Source organism: Kryptolebias marmoratus, linkage group LG11 (assembly GCF_001649575.2).
Source record: "Kryptolebias marmoratus isolate JLee-2015 linkage group LG11, ASM164957v2, whole genome shotgun sequence".
Classification (NCBI taxonomy): domain Eukaryota; kingdom Metazoa; phylum Chordata; class Actinopteri; order Cyprinodontiformes; family Rivulidae; genus Kryptolebias; species Kryptolebias marmoratus.
The window spans coordinates 5,513,046-5,528,526 of NC_051440.1; the positions used below are offsets into that span (position 1 = coordinate 5,513,046).

A 15,481-nucleotide genomic window follows, 5' to 3' on the forward strand; every position below is an offset into this window, starting at 1 on the left:
ATCAGGCTGCAACATAACAAAATTGCAAATACTTTCTGAACACACTCATAAGTTATAAATCCAAAATCACTTAAATTTGAAAGAAATTATTTTAGTGTCACGCTCCTAGTTAGTGTTTTATTTGCATTACACAGCTACTGGCAGGCCCTAGCACAACCCCCCCCCCCCACACACACACACACCTACACCTCCCTCCATCCTGCTTCCTGTCTGTCTAAAGAAAGTACAGAGATTCTTGTTTTAGAGCACTCTTTTAGAATACATATTACTAAGTTTTACCCATTGTGCAACTTTGTGCCCCAATAAAAATGTCAAAAACTGTACAATAAACTGTATATAAATACAAGTTTTACTTATTTTATTGATCGAACCAATTCAAGCCGAAGCCCTTGAACACAGAAAACATAAAAAAGAGAGACTGTGAACAAAAACCTTGGTTCAGCAAAACAAATTATGATCAGATTCAAAATGTTACAAACGGAGGCATGTTGGGAGAGGATATAAATGTGTTAAAGTGCAGGAAAAACAGACCATCAGGACATATATGTACAGATTACAGGATGTTGCAGGATGTGTTTTACCTTTTCGAGGTTGAACAGTTGATCAGTAAGAAATGTACATAAACAAAATATTTGACTTTCAGCTTCACAGACTTCTTGCAGTCTGTTTTGCTTACATTCTCCAACAGGATTTTATTTATTTCCTTGTTTATTTTTTACAAGAAACTGATTAATGTTTTAGTAGTAAAACAACAAACAGTTCCTAACAATATAACTTCAGTATTTATATATATGAAAGCACAATTACTGCATGTAAAATTCATCTCTTCTCATTCAGTCTTTAAGTCTTTTGTTTATTTTTTATTAGATTATTGCAGTTTAATAAGAAACAACAACACCTTGTCTTTGTTTCTCATGTTAAATATAAAAAGCAGCATTAAAAAAAAAAATCCCCAAACCTTTTTAAATCTTATCTCCAACCTTCATTAAGCTTGAATAAATGCCACACTTGAACACACAAATCTCTTTTAAGAACCAAGACAAGTCCAGATTGAAGTCCACACCTGGATCTCTCATATTTTATCAATCTGTGCACCACTCGTACTCCCCTCAGCCCTTTGAAATCTAAATTTTCTGTGAACCCTCTGTCCTGGTTTGTAGAACCGTTACAGGACATTTTGTGCAGCAATAATGATCCCTGTAAACAGCAAAGTTTAGAAAATAAAAGGCACCTGAATTCTCACGACTTGCAGCAATAAATTTAAAAGACGCATTGGTGAAACGCAAGTTTTTTAAGGCACTAAGGAGCAGATTTTGGAATGGTACAAAGTGACGAAGAACAGTGCAATGTCCGCGTTACAATGCTAAAATATTTTTGTATAAAGTGCTCATACAGTTTTATTCATTCTTTCCTCACTTGAAATAACAATTCTCACTAAACAGGAGACTTTGAATATAAAAGGAAAGTAAAAATAAAAAAGAACTATATAAATTAGGAATGCTGAAAACAATCACCAGTGTAAATAAAAAATAAGCCATGTGGCAACACATGAATGTAGTTCCTATCTCAGACCTGAAACCTGTTATCCACACATTAAAAATATATTTCAGATCTGTTGAAAGGTTACAAACAATAAAAGGATTACCAAGTCTCACTTGGTAGACAGCTCTTTGAATGACCTCAGTTTAGAGAAACAGAGTTTAATTCTGACCAGACTGACGAGCTCAGGACCAGATTAAAGTGGATTTATGTTGTCTTAAAACAACTCCTGTCACTGTAATTTCATAGCCCTTTATGTAAATGTTGTTTTATAAACCAGAAATGTAATAATATTCCCGTTATAAGTGGACTACGCTGCATCAGAGGTGCTGCAGCTAGCTGCTGCTGCTGCAAGTATTTGTGCTTCCAAATAACCCCATTATTCCATGTAAATAAGTGAAGATGTAATAAGGGTCTATGAAACAGTGTTTGCATTAATCGCTATGAAACTTTTGAGACTGAAGCCATTTTAAAGTGGCAGCGATCTGGCTAACATGTCAGATTTAAACTCTGTTTCTCCAAACAACAGGTAAGATGTTAAGTGTTCATAACCTCCACAGAACCCCAGTTCAAAAGATGGGAACTCTCTCTTTAAAGGTACTTTGATCACTCTGAGATTCTCCAAACAGATAACATTGCTCAAGCTCTACTGTTTTGTGTGAGCTGAGCTATAAATACTGGAGCATTCATCCATCAGTCTGAATGAACATTTTAAACGGTGCTTTGTATTGAAAAGCCATACGAGAAACCGTGTAGAGGTGTAAGGTCAATTAGTCATGGTACTACTCTGCAAATTGCATCACTTGTCTGTTAAAACTGAAGACGCAGCAGACTGTAAAACACCAGCAGAGGGTGAACTACGACCGTTACATCGGAGGTGAAGTTAGAACAATAAACAGCTGAAATGTGCAGAAGTACACACACACAGCTGGAGCTGAATTAGTGCTCATCAGTCTTTGTATGTTTGGCCCTGAACGTGTGCGTGTCACCCACTAAGAGTTCACTTCCTCGTTGCTTCTTGTCTGGCAGACCCGTCCTTGTTCTCCCACTGGCAGATGGCGTTGGTGTACTCCACGATGGTCTTGTCCATCCAGGTGAGGGGCTGCGGGAACAGCACGTCTCCTTCAAAGAAGCCCATGTGTCCTCCGTGCTGGGTCAGGGCAAACAGCACATTGGGCATCTTCTCTAAAAAGGCACAACAAACAGAAAGGCATGTGAGGTGTCAATTCACCAAACAAATTCTGAAACATCCTGACAGACGTGTCACTTTTTAGCTTACAGGTTACATCTCAATAAATTAGAATATCCTTGCAAATTCATAAAGTGAAACTCACCTGTAGATTCATTCCACAGAGGGATCTGTTTCAAGCATTTATTGCTGATCATTTTTTATGTTTCTGGCTAACAGCTAAAGGAAAAACAAAACTGAGTTCCTCAGAAAATTTAAATGTTACAAAAGACTAATAATTTCGCAATGTGTGGGCTGCAGCTGGCGTCAGAGTCACCACACAGACGTATCTGTAACCTGAGCCACAACTGTCACATTCTTTGGGTCGAGCCACTCCTGAGACGTCAGAACCATCTTACCTGAGCTGAGGACTAAAAAGGACTGGACTGTAGCTCACTACAATGCCCTTTCTTCAGATCAAAGTCAATTTTGCATTTCATTTGGACATCAAGGTCCGGAGGAAGAGTAGAGAGGCACAGAATCCAAGCTGTCAGCTTTAAGGACCACGTAACATTAAAGGAGTAAATCGTTCAAAAGAAGCCCTGATCGAGCACTGACTGCATATACTGTACAGTACATCAGCAGGCCAACATTATGTATTAAAAATCTTTTTTATGTGGGGCTTATGTAATATTCTAATTTTCTGAGAAACCCAATTTTGGGTTTTCATTCGCTGTAAGCCATAATCATCAAAAATAACCAAAACACTTGATATATATCACTCTGTAGGTGGTGAATCTATGTAATGAACGAGTTTCACTTTTTGAAATGAAACTTTTCAAAGATATTCCTATTTATTGAGATGTTGTAGATAACTCTGGAGTTAGTTCATCTATCAGCTATCAGTAAATATTTTTTCTGACCAAGATAACTCCAAACTTGATGCTTTTTTCCTAAAGAAAACAACACTTAAGGATGTTTTGTACCAGTATAGCTGTAAAAACATGCCAGAATATAATCAATTCAGAAGAAGAGTTGATAAATGTACTGAAACACGCTGAAAGAAAAGTCAGAGCAGTGTAACACTAATCACTCCCGTCTTATTTACTTCCATCATATAATTAATTAGTCCCAGCTCTTTTCACAGAGCTGGTAAATCTCATGAATATTACTCACAAATGTGAAGTCAAAAGCTATAAAAGGATTAAAAAAAACAAACTTATTTTTGTCACACAGAACCAAAGCCGTGTCAGTAATTCCACAACGCTTCTGCTCACCGTGGGAGTTTAACTACATGTTACCAAGAATTCCTGCTCAACAGGTTTAAGTTTCCCTTCTGATTATATTGTTGTCGCCCTGTTACTTTAGATTTCTGTGTTAAAACGTGCCAGTGTCCACCTTTTTAATGTGAGTAATGTTCCCTTGAACTCGATCCACTGATGTTCACTTGCGTCTTGACTCTGTTTTAATTTCGTCAACTCCCCGAGGGAACGGTCTGGTTAAATGAGCCACTATAATCACCAGCTAAACACTAATTATCGCCCGCCGCCGAAGGTAAAGCAGCAACGGTGGTTTTGCCCGTGTCTGTGTGTGCGTGCATGTGTTTGTTTGACAGTGGCGTTGGCAAAATATTTCATGAACCACCAAACGGATTTCACTGAAACGCTTAAAGTAATCATTGGATGAACATCTACAACTCATTAACTTTTGAATTTAACCCCATTCAAGACACCCATCACAGCTAAGCAACCTTATTAACACTAAAATGGCTAAATCTCTGCCAATTTTACAGATATTAAGCTAAAATTTGGCGTGCTAGTAGCTGAGCCTCACTGTCAACACATACTTTGAGTGCTACACGTTGCGTAATGTTTTTGTTTAAAACTTTGGCTTCAACTGTTGGCGTCAACCCTGTCTGTCTGTCTGTTAGCAAATCATGTCCTGAACTCCTGGACGGATTTTAATGAAACTCTCAAAAAGTATTTATTGGATGTACTTCTACAACTCATCAATATTTGGAGCCAAGTCAATTCGACATGGGCTGCACAGCTAATCAAGCTTAGTCAACACAAAAATGGCTATAACGCTGTCAATTTTACAGATTTTGAGCAAATTGTGGTGTGATAGTAGCAGAAAGTCATCCCCAAGACATACTCTGAGCACTAACACATCTTCCGAGTTCCCACAATGCTTAAGGAGGGTTTAACGTCATATAAAAGGTTTGACCAAAGCACTAACTCTGTTCCTTCTCAGCGTAACATGATCTTAGTTTAAAACTCGTTAAGGAATGCTAGGGCTTGAATTATTTCTTTTTTGTTTGGTTGGGGTTTTTTTTTTTCACCAAATAGGTGTTTAGCAGTGACGCTTTTAAATAGTCTTGCCTAAAGTTTGCCTGAAGACACTACAATGTCCCGCAGAGATGAAAAGCACTGATCAAGATGGTAATTATTTATGCTTTTGCAGTTCAAAACAGTGTGCAAACACACGTGCTGTTATTTGACCCACTGCTTTAAAACAATTGTTTAACCCTGAGAATCTTGAGAGCTGCTTTAAGAAATCCCCTAAAATACACCCAGAGAAACCCAACCCCGGCACACTGCTGCTGGCTTATCACGTTAGCAGGCCGCTAATGTGCACATGTAGCAAACACAGCGTGTGTTGTCGGAGTTGTGTTTCGTGTCAGCTGGCCAAGCTCAACATTCACTACTTGTCTGGTCCGGCCTGGGCCCCGTGCAGCTCTTGGAAAGAAAAACTGGCTGCCCGAACTCACGTATTAGAGAAGTTGAGAGGAAATCAGATTAAACCGTATTAAAGTATAAAGTAAATGTAGGCGTACGAGAGATGAACAAGTTACATATTAACAGTTTTATTGTCTCTGTTTTACAATGACAGTAAAATTATCCGTGTGCAGGAAGAGAACCGGAAACAAACCTCAAGCTAGGTGCTAATCTTTGAAAAAACAAAACCAGTACAACAATGTTCTCGTCTCAAGTTCTAAAGGTTGCATAAATACTGAAGGATACTTATTACTTTTTGGCTGTTATTCTTACTTTTCTAACACAATTTTGGATAACCCCCCCCCCCAAAAAAAAAAAAAAAAAAAGAAAAAAGTGCTGCTTAATCAGGAACAGTGTGCTATGACTTTTGGTAGCAGTACATTATATGGTGTAGAAATTTGATAAAAGCTGTAAAAGATTTCTACGTGTACAGCAATGGGGATTTGGCGAAACGAGAGAGGAAACCCAGCCCTCTTTGGAGCTCTATAACCATGGCATACTACACAGAGGAAACACCAGTCAAAGTTTAAATGGGTCACAGAAAGTTGGACTCTAAATGGCTGAACTGGCATTTTGATGTCTCTGATGGTTTTTGCGCAACTGGAAGTGATGGGTCTTTTTAACTTGTCATGTCTCCTACAGTACATAAGACACAGTAATCAAAAAATCAAACATGTTTGACGACCGGACGCTGTCATGTATGCTTTACAAGATATCTCCATTAAGCTTACAGTTTTCATACAGTGACTGTTTGTCTGAGGCTTAATTTCTGCCCTATATTTCTGTCTGCCTGTCTTATTAAAAACACGGTCAGTGAGTGGTAGACACAGGTGCGTGATTACCGTGGTGACCATAATTATCCACTGGCAACAGCTTTATTATTTCTTTTGATCTTGGTTCTCTTAACACTTCTTGTACAGTTTATTTATCAGAATGAAGACATTTTTTTCCTCATTTAGATTATTACAAAACTAAGTTTCACGTTATTTTTGAGCTTAACAGAAAAACACTGATGTTAGGCTAGAATTCAAAGCAGCGGCTGCGTTGGCACCATTTACATTTCTGTAAAAATGTTCCTGTTTAGCTTCACAGTTTTTAGCAGAAGGTTTATTTAATCGAAAATTACTGCACGGATGACTTGTGAGTCAGAAAGAGGCAAAACCTAAAGCGCTGACTGTGGCCACAGAGCAGTGAAACAGGTTGCGTATACATTACCTGCTGAATAAGGACAGTTCATTGTTTTGTTTTGTTTTTTAAAGGACTGTCTTGTTTACAGTCACCAGAGGATGTGCTTTTTAACCTTTACTGCCTCACTTTGTTTTCTGGATAAGCATTTCTAACCACCTGATTAAAGCCGCCGCAATCTTACCCATGTGACAATAAATAATCCAGTCCACCTTTACGTCGGTGTGGAAGTGGAGCTAAAGGTGCTCAGTGAGGTCAGTGGTTTTCACACCACCATCATCTCCCCCTCTCTGTTATTCTACACCATTTTCACTCCATCTCCTGCCAAACACGCTTTTCCTCACCTCTGCTCTCACACAGTTCGCCGAACAACAACCGCTGTCCCAGATCTACAAAAATCTACTCCCATAAAACCCAAAGAAGTCACACGTCTCTGCTGTTGCATTTTTGTTTACTTTTTAAAAGAGCTTCCTGTATCATTAGTAAGTCCTGTGTCATTTAGGTCGTTAACTATTTCAGTAAATAAGGTCAAACTGTTGTATAAACTTTGAAAAACTAACTTCAAGGATCCTCTCTAGGAGAAAACTGATTTTTGAACAAGTAAAAAAAAAGGTATTTAAAAAAGATAAATAAAAAAGAACCAAGTAGTGTGATCATGTTTCCTAAAAGCCCAGGCCAAGAATTTCACAGTAATTTACACTCACTGCGGCCATTTCATGTAAACTACGGACTCAGTACAAGACTGCAAACAGGGGCCAGGAGAATATTTAGACACACACCATCACACACACCGACACACACACACAGTGCTATATATAATCCAAGAACTAAGGAGGATCACATGGCCCTAAAAAATTCAAGAAGAGCGTCTAGGCTGAGCGGTGTTGAGCAGAGAGCTGCAACAAGACTTCATCACCACTTAAGACTAAGTCCAGTTCACCCACTACACGCTGGCTGGGTCAGAACCACTTAAAGGACATTTAGTTTGCTGAGAATCATGTAAAATATGAATTAGAAATAAAAATATATAAGGCTGTTTTAGTATCCTGGCTGAGCTCTGAATTATCATTGGTCCAAATAATTAATATTAATCTAATCATGTGATACGAGTGACTTTTAAACAATATTCAAGCATTTACACATTTTTTAATACAAAATAATATATTTATTATTTTGGGAATCAGCCCACAGAGGAAGTAAACAAGCCTGTGCTTTGCATTATTATAGTTTTCTCCTTACATACTAAATAAGTATTATATCATTTTCTCCCCATAATTTGTTTTCGTAAGTAAAAAGTAATATATCTGAGACTGACGCTGTTTTGTTTCTTTGTTCACTGTGTATTACAGAGTGTATGACAGATGCTCAGATTTGGGGTGTAAAGATAACTTTCAGACTTCTAAGTTTATACAAGATGAGCTCTCTTTGTCCTGGAATGCTTTTAGTCATATCTTCCTGCCTTGACTTATGCAGTTAGTATACTCTAAATGTCCTGAAAAACACTTTACAAAGCAAGTTTATTTTTAGATTTCAGGATTTAAAGTTTCAGAATCCAAAAGACGGAAAGAAATCCAGTAAGTTATTTAAACTCTCTACACATATCTATACATACCCAGACCTGTAAAGTCCTAAAATTTTTTTATTTCTTACGCACTGCATAGAAACGCTGCGAGCAAATTGTATAATTAACCACAAACCTGCAAGTCTGCGTGGAATATCCAGAAGAGACTGATGAACAAGTGGATCGTCTAAGGAGTTTACCAGGAGGAAGGGTACGGACACCTGGAGGAAAAACTCAGGTTTAGTTTGTTTCTGCTCTTCTCCGGGAGGATCTGGATCATCTTAGTTTAGAGGTACTCTGCGCTGCTCCAGAGCACGTTAGAAGTGCAGCTCTGTTTTGAACAGAGCTCCAACATTCACTGATTCTTCTCTTTAAGGATAACATAGACAGAAAAATCAGACCTAAACAAACATTTATGCAGTACGTCATAACTGCAAAATTTTCAAGAAATATCAGATTGTCAAATAACACAAAATTCTACCATCTTCTCAAAAGTCAGTCAGTGGTTCACATTTAGATGCTCATGTTAGCGTTTTATTCACCAAATTTAACCATGATACAATGTTTACTTTATAACATATTTTCATTTAATCTTTAATCCATTAAATACAGGCTGTAGCCTATGGAATCTAACCTTAGGGAAAGTCGTTTCGTTTCACCAGAACTCATTTATGTTTAAATCAACTCAAATCTCAAAATAAAATGAGAAACGGCCCACTTCGTGTGAAGGCACGCAGAGACTAAAGAAGAATGCATGAGTTTTAATAAAATCAGAACCACAGTTATAGTACCCTTTATCTCTGAGTGGGGTTTTAGGTTCTGTTAAAGCAGCTAACAGAAACTCCTCAGATGAGTGACTCATTCAACAAGAATGAGTCAAATGGTGGCAGTAAACAAACATTTCCATGACAAGAGTTTACAACAGAGCCAGAGCACAACTATACCATGGACGGCCTTACAGAGTTGGAAACATTTGTGACTCACGTTGTGAATGTAGTGCACACAGCTCTCCTTCTCGTAGAACTCCCTCACGGTGCTGTAGCCGTGGAATTTCCTAGAATTAGGATCATGCGGCGTCACTTACAGGGAGTCTGGAGCAGACCGTTTCAACTCAAGCAAACTCAGGATCCATCAGTACTTTACCTCATTATGCTGTCATCAATCTGCATCAGAGAAGTAGCCGCGTACAGCCTGTTGAGGTCTGCGTCATCGATGCTGCTGGACGTCATGCTCAACAAACTGCTTCTGTTAAACAACACCAAAACCTATTAGGGCTGAAAAGCTCATTACACCTTTCTCTGACGTTTTATAATAAAAGAGACTGAATAAAATTACGAGCTGACGGCACTTCATTTTTCAGAATTAAGCTGATGATGAAGAGGGTTTTTTTTGTCTCTTGTAGGTGCAGAAAGTCAACAAATTTCTATGAAAACTTATCAGCTGTGACAATCAGTGAAACATTTTAACACATCTAGAAGAAAGAAAGATCAAAGTTTGTTGCTTCAGGACCTAAATGAAGCGCTGCAGTTTTATGTTTCTGTTTGAGAATTGAATCAACCACAAAAAAAAGTTTAATGACACATCCACAAATGTGAATATGAAACTGTAAATGTTGTTTTTTTTCTCTGTACCTGTGTGACAGAATGAGCCTCTTCATTTTGTCTGCCAGAGCAAAGTTGTAAAGCCTTCGGCACTGGTCCCACTGAAGGAATGTGTCCTGGGCACTAAAATACACAAAAACACGTAAGTGCACTCTAACACAGAATGCACAAAAAGAAAAAAACAGGATCAAAATAACCTAAACATGTTCACTTTGTTACATCTTTTAAAATTGTTTGAATATAGCCAATACGGAGGATATAATATATAAGTAGGGACAGTATTTGGGCAATAAAAAACTAATTTCCTCAACATGAGCCAACAAACCTGAGGGCGCTGTATCCCTGGCAGACGCTGACGCAGCACAGCACTCGTTCCTGGTTGGATCGCTTCTCTCCGAGGAACTTACAGACGATGTTTCCTCCCAGACTGAAGCCCACCACCACCAGCAGAGTCTGGGGGAAAGCCTGTTTGATGTGGCCCACCATGGCCCCAAACTCCCAAGTACAACCTGAAAACAAGAAACACGCTTATCTAAACACAAGTTGTGTGTGTTTGGGTGACTAACTAGACTTAAAATATTCATCAAATGTCAAAAGGTCTCTTTTGTGTGCTCTGTGGTTCTTGTGTAATCCGTTTAAGCAAGCCATACAAACAAGATGACCAATTTCAGCCTGCCACTCCCGTCACTGAGTCACAAACTGAAAAAAAGTTGTGCTCTCTGTTTACCGTAGGTGAACATGCGCGGGGAGGTGAGCTCCACGTTCGGCAGAGCTCCCAGGTGGTTGAGGACGGCGCAGCGGTAACCGTGCCGCTGGGAGTAATCCACAAAGGTCCGAATGTAGTTGTGCTCGCTATGGTTACCAATCCCAGGGCAGATTACCATGGTGATGTCATCTGACATGCACACAGAAAGATAAAGAAGGGACGCAAACACAAAAGAAAACAAAAAACAGGAGTCACGAGCGCTGGTAAAAGTGAAGGTTTTGCATGTGTGTTGATCTAATTGGTTGCCACAATGCTGAGCATCTTCCCTCTTGAGAGTCATTCTTGCTTGTGCATTCTTGAGAGTTAATATACCCGTAAGCCAAACAAGCACGTGAAACTCAGGAGAAATGACGGAACAATGCAGAAAACCGTTGAGCGAGCTTTTTAGATTAGGACGTAAATTTGCATGATTAAAGTGTTAGCCTCTAACCTCCTGTGCTGTGCTCTCCAAGAGCCTCAAAGAGGTCAAAGGTGGCCGTGGCTCCGTCCTGCATCGGGAGGAATTTGCGGAGCCCACAGGGTGTTGGAGTGTTAACACGCCCCATCTTCCCATACAGGACTGTCTGGAGATGACCGCTCTTCCCCCACAGCAGTGGAGGAACGTATCTGAGAAGAAAGAAGCACAGCAACTCACCTTAGTTCAGTGTTTTTTAGCATTATTACTCAAACTCACAGGATTTTCTGATCTCCTCATGGACAACTCAGCCTTATTTTTAGTTGACCTTTTCTCTCTCACCAAATTCCAAAAACGTCTGACTGACAAGATACTCCCGTGTCAAAACAAAATTGTAGCTGTTTTCAACTTTTTAACTGGGTCTATTCATGTATATATGTTTCACAAGATGGATATGATATATGAACTGTAGATAATAGGATATTCAAAGTCTTTCCCATTGAGTAAAATTGTTCTGAACTTGTTCCACTATTTTTAAATGCAATTTTTCACAGACTGGTGAACCTCTGTCCATCTTTACTTCTAAGAGAGTCAGCCTCTCTAAAATACTCTTTATATACTCATTTCTCTTACGGATTTGTTGGCAAACAACCTAATTAGTTAGAAATAGCTGGAGAAGCATTTTCTAACTGATACCACCTCCTTTTACAGCCTTTTGTTGCCCCTGTTCCATCATTTCAGAGCTGTGTTGTTACCATCAAAATCAAAATTACATTTTTTTCCCCAAAAAAAGTGATAGAAATTCTTAGTTTAAACATCTGATATGTTTACTCTGTTCCACTGTGAATAAAATATGGATTTGTAAGATTTGGAAATCATTGCATTTTGCTTTTATTTAAATTTTACACAACATCACAACCTTTTGGGAATTGGGGTTGCAGTATTTATATAGTATATTAGTAATTAAAATATCTTTGCGAATATGTCTCACACATTCACATAAACATCCCCCTTGACAATTTCACTTCCACTTGTTTTGTGTGACATACGAATATGTATAAGAAGGAGAAAATTAAAGTCTACATTCAAGGCAACCATTTTTAAGTCCAAACTGCTCCACGAGTCACTCACTCTTTGGTCAGCATGGGGCAGGACTTGAGCAGGTAGCGGCTGAGCGGCGTGTCCTGAAAGCTGATCTCTGGCGGTGCTGTTGGACTCTTCAGATTTAACCAGCGGACGATGATGTAGAGGACAGCAGCCACCGCAGCCAGCTTCATGCCGTCGAACATGGCTGGCAGCTCGGGGCCGAAGGTGTGCAAGTTAACGTCCTCGACGGCAGACATCGTCGGGTGTTGCCGAAGAGCTGCCGCGTGTGCAGAGAGAAACAAAAACAAAAGTGAGAAGTTAACAAAAGCTGGAATTTTATTTTTATTGCTATATAAGATTTTGGTTCCCTCCCTTCCACCTCCCACATCCATCAGCACTTACATCACTGTGACCTCAGCTTCCCTCACCCGTCAACGGACTTTCCAAAGGGCACAACAGGGCAGGCGCCCAGGGCCCCGAGAAAAGCGTTATTGTTTTAATTTACCAACACCTTATTTTACTTATTTCCAATCAGGTTCAAGCCACCATCACTGGAAAGAATTTTTAAATAGTTGAATCCTACAGTAATTAGCTGCTGCTTAATGATTTCTGTTTAATTTGCTTCAGTTTTTTTTTTTAAATAGTAGGCTACTACTAGTTGTACAATTTTGAGCCAGAATGGTTAATAAACGTTCCTTTTGCTTTGTTGATGTTTTATATAACTATTCAGTCTTTTCACCTTCATGCACCAAAAGCATCTTATGGATGTAAATTCTATCAGACAACCTAATATTTTTCATAGATTTGGGCAGTGGGTCTTATTTTTACATTTCAGATTTTAGTTTTTTAACTTCCTTTGCTCTATGTAATCTCAAGATTTTGCTTCCTAAAAAAAAAAGGGTTGCAAAATTGCTTGTCATTTGGGTTTGCTGACGTTCTGCATCTCTACCTTTTCTCACCCATTGTTGCAATGACACTTTCAAAAACCTTCGGTCGGTGGAAAAACACACTTTATTTCCGAGAAACAGAAACAGCTCAGACAGTTCTTCTGTGCATCAGATGTTACATTAAAGCTAAGAGCAGCTCTGTTGTGTGTGATTAGAAACCTTGAAATTATTGTAATCACAATCAATACTGTAATTTGTATAAGTGAAAGACAAAAAAAATGTAGATCAGGCGCCCAAAAGTAGCTTTAGCCCAAAGGGCCCACGCCCTTTTTTTTATCCTGTCCTGAATATCCATGAGTTAAAGTCCAAGTGGTTATAAATTTATGCTTTTTTTCCTTTTATTAAACCAGTCACCCACAGCACAGATAGGTACATAAATGTTTTGGGGTGTATCATCATCAGTGTGTGATGTAGTTTACTCTTTCTGTGATGGTGCCTCCCCAGTCTGTACACACCTGTCCCTCAAAATCAAAATATTGTCTCTCAGCACAGAATATGTTTTCGCTTCAATCTGAAGTCCTGAAACATAACCAGCTGTGACTTTTTTTCTAGGGGCTTCACATTAACCAGCAGTGGATCTGAAATTTCACTCACCTTTTCTGTCTTAGTTGGATTAATGTAAAGTTGCTACCGCGCTTATTCACAGCTGGGGAACACAAAATGACAACTGTAAACACACAGACACACACATACAGTGTATTAAAAGTCAACACGGGCAGAAAAACGTCTTATTTGCGACTTGGTCGACTGCTTTAAGAGCCTCCAGAAACTTTCGAGGCTGGGCTGAAACGAGTGGGTGACGCTACAAGTTTCTTCTTTTCGTTTATTTTCTCAGGTAAAGCCTCAGAGGAGCCGAGGGGGGATTTAACGACCACGACAACTACGTGGACTAAAAAAAAACAAATGTCAAAACGCGTCTCTAAAGTTTCCAAAGAGCACGCCTTGGCTTCTTTACCATGGTGTTTTGGTGGAGCTCGTCCGGGTTCTGTCTGGATTCGCCTCCGCCGTTTAGCTCCGTCTCGACGCGGCGGAGAAACTGACCAACCGCGAGCTCAAGACGCATTCAGGTGCCTCTCGCAAAGCTCCGACTTTTTAGTTTTAACAAAACAACCAAGTCCGATATTAACAAATAACACATTCCTAGCTTCATTTAGATCCCTCATTTTCTTTACTTACACATCATATCCGTTTTATATGTTAATGTTGTAATTAATATGAATTAATTATTTGTTAAATAAAAATGACCGATCTCTGTGTGGTTTGTCTCACCTTATAAACTGGGTACACTGGAAGGCAGCCCTTGCAAACAGCAGTACTTCCTACTTAACTGAACCTTATAATTTAGAGCAACTTCCCAGTTTCATTGGTCAAACATACGCCCACTTACTGCTGAACATTCATGTCCCAAAAATGTACTCTGCTTGACGGGAAACACCTACACAATACCCCTTTATAGCAACTAGCACTCTGTCTAAGGAAGCTGATAAAGATCACAAACATTTTAAAACACATAACCATGATGATCGCAGGGTTTTTATTTTTAAGCTTGTCTCATTAGACAACACGACTTTTGGCAGTTGCTGCCGGACATGTTTTTGCAAGTTCACATTAACCTGAAAATTGCACAAAACACATCATGTGATGAAACACAGAGGTTTGTGTCATCCTGTGGACTGATGACAGAAACACATTTTAACAAAGGTCTGACTGTTGCAACAAAAAAACTAAAAACAGACTTGTGTGTGAACACCTGATGAAAGGTCACAGCTACTGAGTTAAACTACCAAACTAGATTCAATAAGATGTTCAAACTCAAGTCGCTAGTGTAATGATTCATTTCAAATAACATGAAGTTTGTGTTATGTCTTCACTCCCTCATGTTTGACATGTTTTGTGTTTTGAAACATCAGGCTATGGTCACAACTTATCACTGTCATCTGAAATGTTCAGACATTGTTTTCCCACTGATCTGAGCTTGTGTCATCCGTCACGTGCAGAAAAAAAAGACACTCTGGCTCAACAAAAACAGAGCCGGCAGAGGCATAAACATGATCGTTTTAAAGCATGAGATTTACAAGGTTTTGACGTTTATTTCTTTTTTTCTATAAATGTAGTAGTTTCCAAAGAGTTCCCAAATCCTGGTTAAGGTTAGACGCCATGTTCAGAATGCAGCACACCTTTAATGTTAAATGATTTAATCTTGATGAGGATGAAGCGGCTCACCGGAGTGAGGTGACCAATCTGGTGTCATGGTGTGAGGACGATAACCTCACCCTCAATGTGGATAAGAAAAGGAGATGATAGTGGACACGAGGAAGGAACTGAGACCTCGCCAGCCACTGTTCATTTGGGAAAAGCTTTAAACACAGTATCTGAATGTGCACATAAGTGAGTAATATACTTGGACTCTAAACAGCATGGATGCAACAAACTCTGTCTTTCCCACTCTTGCCGGAC

General features: G+C 39.1%; 1 protein-coding gene across 4 annotated transcripts; it reads right to left on the minus strand.

Moving 5' to 3' along the window:
- Window positions 1-335: 335 nt before the first annotated feature.
- Window positions 336-14,350, minus strand: abhd2b (abhydrolase domain containing 2, acylglycerol lipase b). 4 transcript variants are annotated; one of them, XM_025009749.2, is made up of 11 exons: window positions 13,980-14,134; window positions 13,619-13,670; window positions 12,123-12,354; window positions 11,028-11,203; window positions 10,559-10,726; window positions 10,157-10,340; window positions 9,862-9,954; window positions 9,374-9,475; window positions 9,215-9,284; window positions 8,367-8,451; window positions 336-2,724 (listed from the first exon to the last, which is right to left on the minus strand). In XM_025009749.2, exons 3-11 carry the CDS (start codon window positions 12,332-12,334, stop codon window positions 2,540-2,542), a joined length of 1,275 nt encoding a protein of 424 aa, XP_024865517.1. In that variant the 5' UTR covers window positions 12,335-12,354; window positions 13,619-13,670; window positions 13,980-14,134; the 3' UTR covers window positions 336-2,539. The 4 variants fall into 4 exon arrangements, with proteins under 4 accessions (XP_024865517.1, XP_017288386.2, XP_024865519.1 ...); XM_017432897.3 differs by lacking the exon at window positions 13,980-14,134 and adding an exon at window positions 14,294-14,350 and having other exon boundaries at window positions 2,540-2,724; XM_025009751.2 differs by lacking the exon at window positions 13,980-14,134 and adding an exon at window positions 14,294-14,310 and having other exon boundaries at window positions 2,540-2,724; window positions 13,619-13,691.
- Window positions 14,351-15,481: the final 1,131 nt, after the last annotated feature.

Bases quoted from the DNA above. Each gene is read 5' to 3' on its own strand.
- abhd2b (XM_025009749.2), bottom strand. From the start codon at position 12,334: ATGTCTGCCGTCGAGGACGTTAACTTGCACACCTTCGGCCCCGAGCTG. The intron at 9,476-9,861 runs GTACAGAGAAAA...GTTGTTTAACAG, and splicing joins AGGCTCATTCTGTCACACAG to AAGCAGTTTGTTGAGCATGA. The intron at 2,725-8,366 runs GTTTGTGGTTAA...GTGCCTTTTTAG, and splicing joins TATTCCACGCAGACTTGCAG to AGAAGATGCCCAATGTGCTG.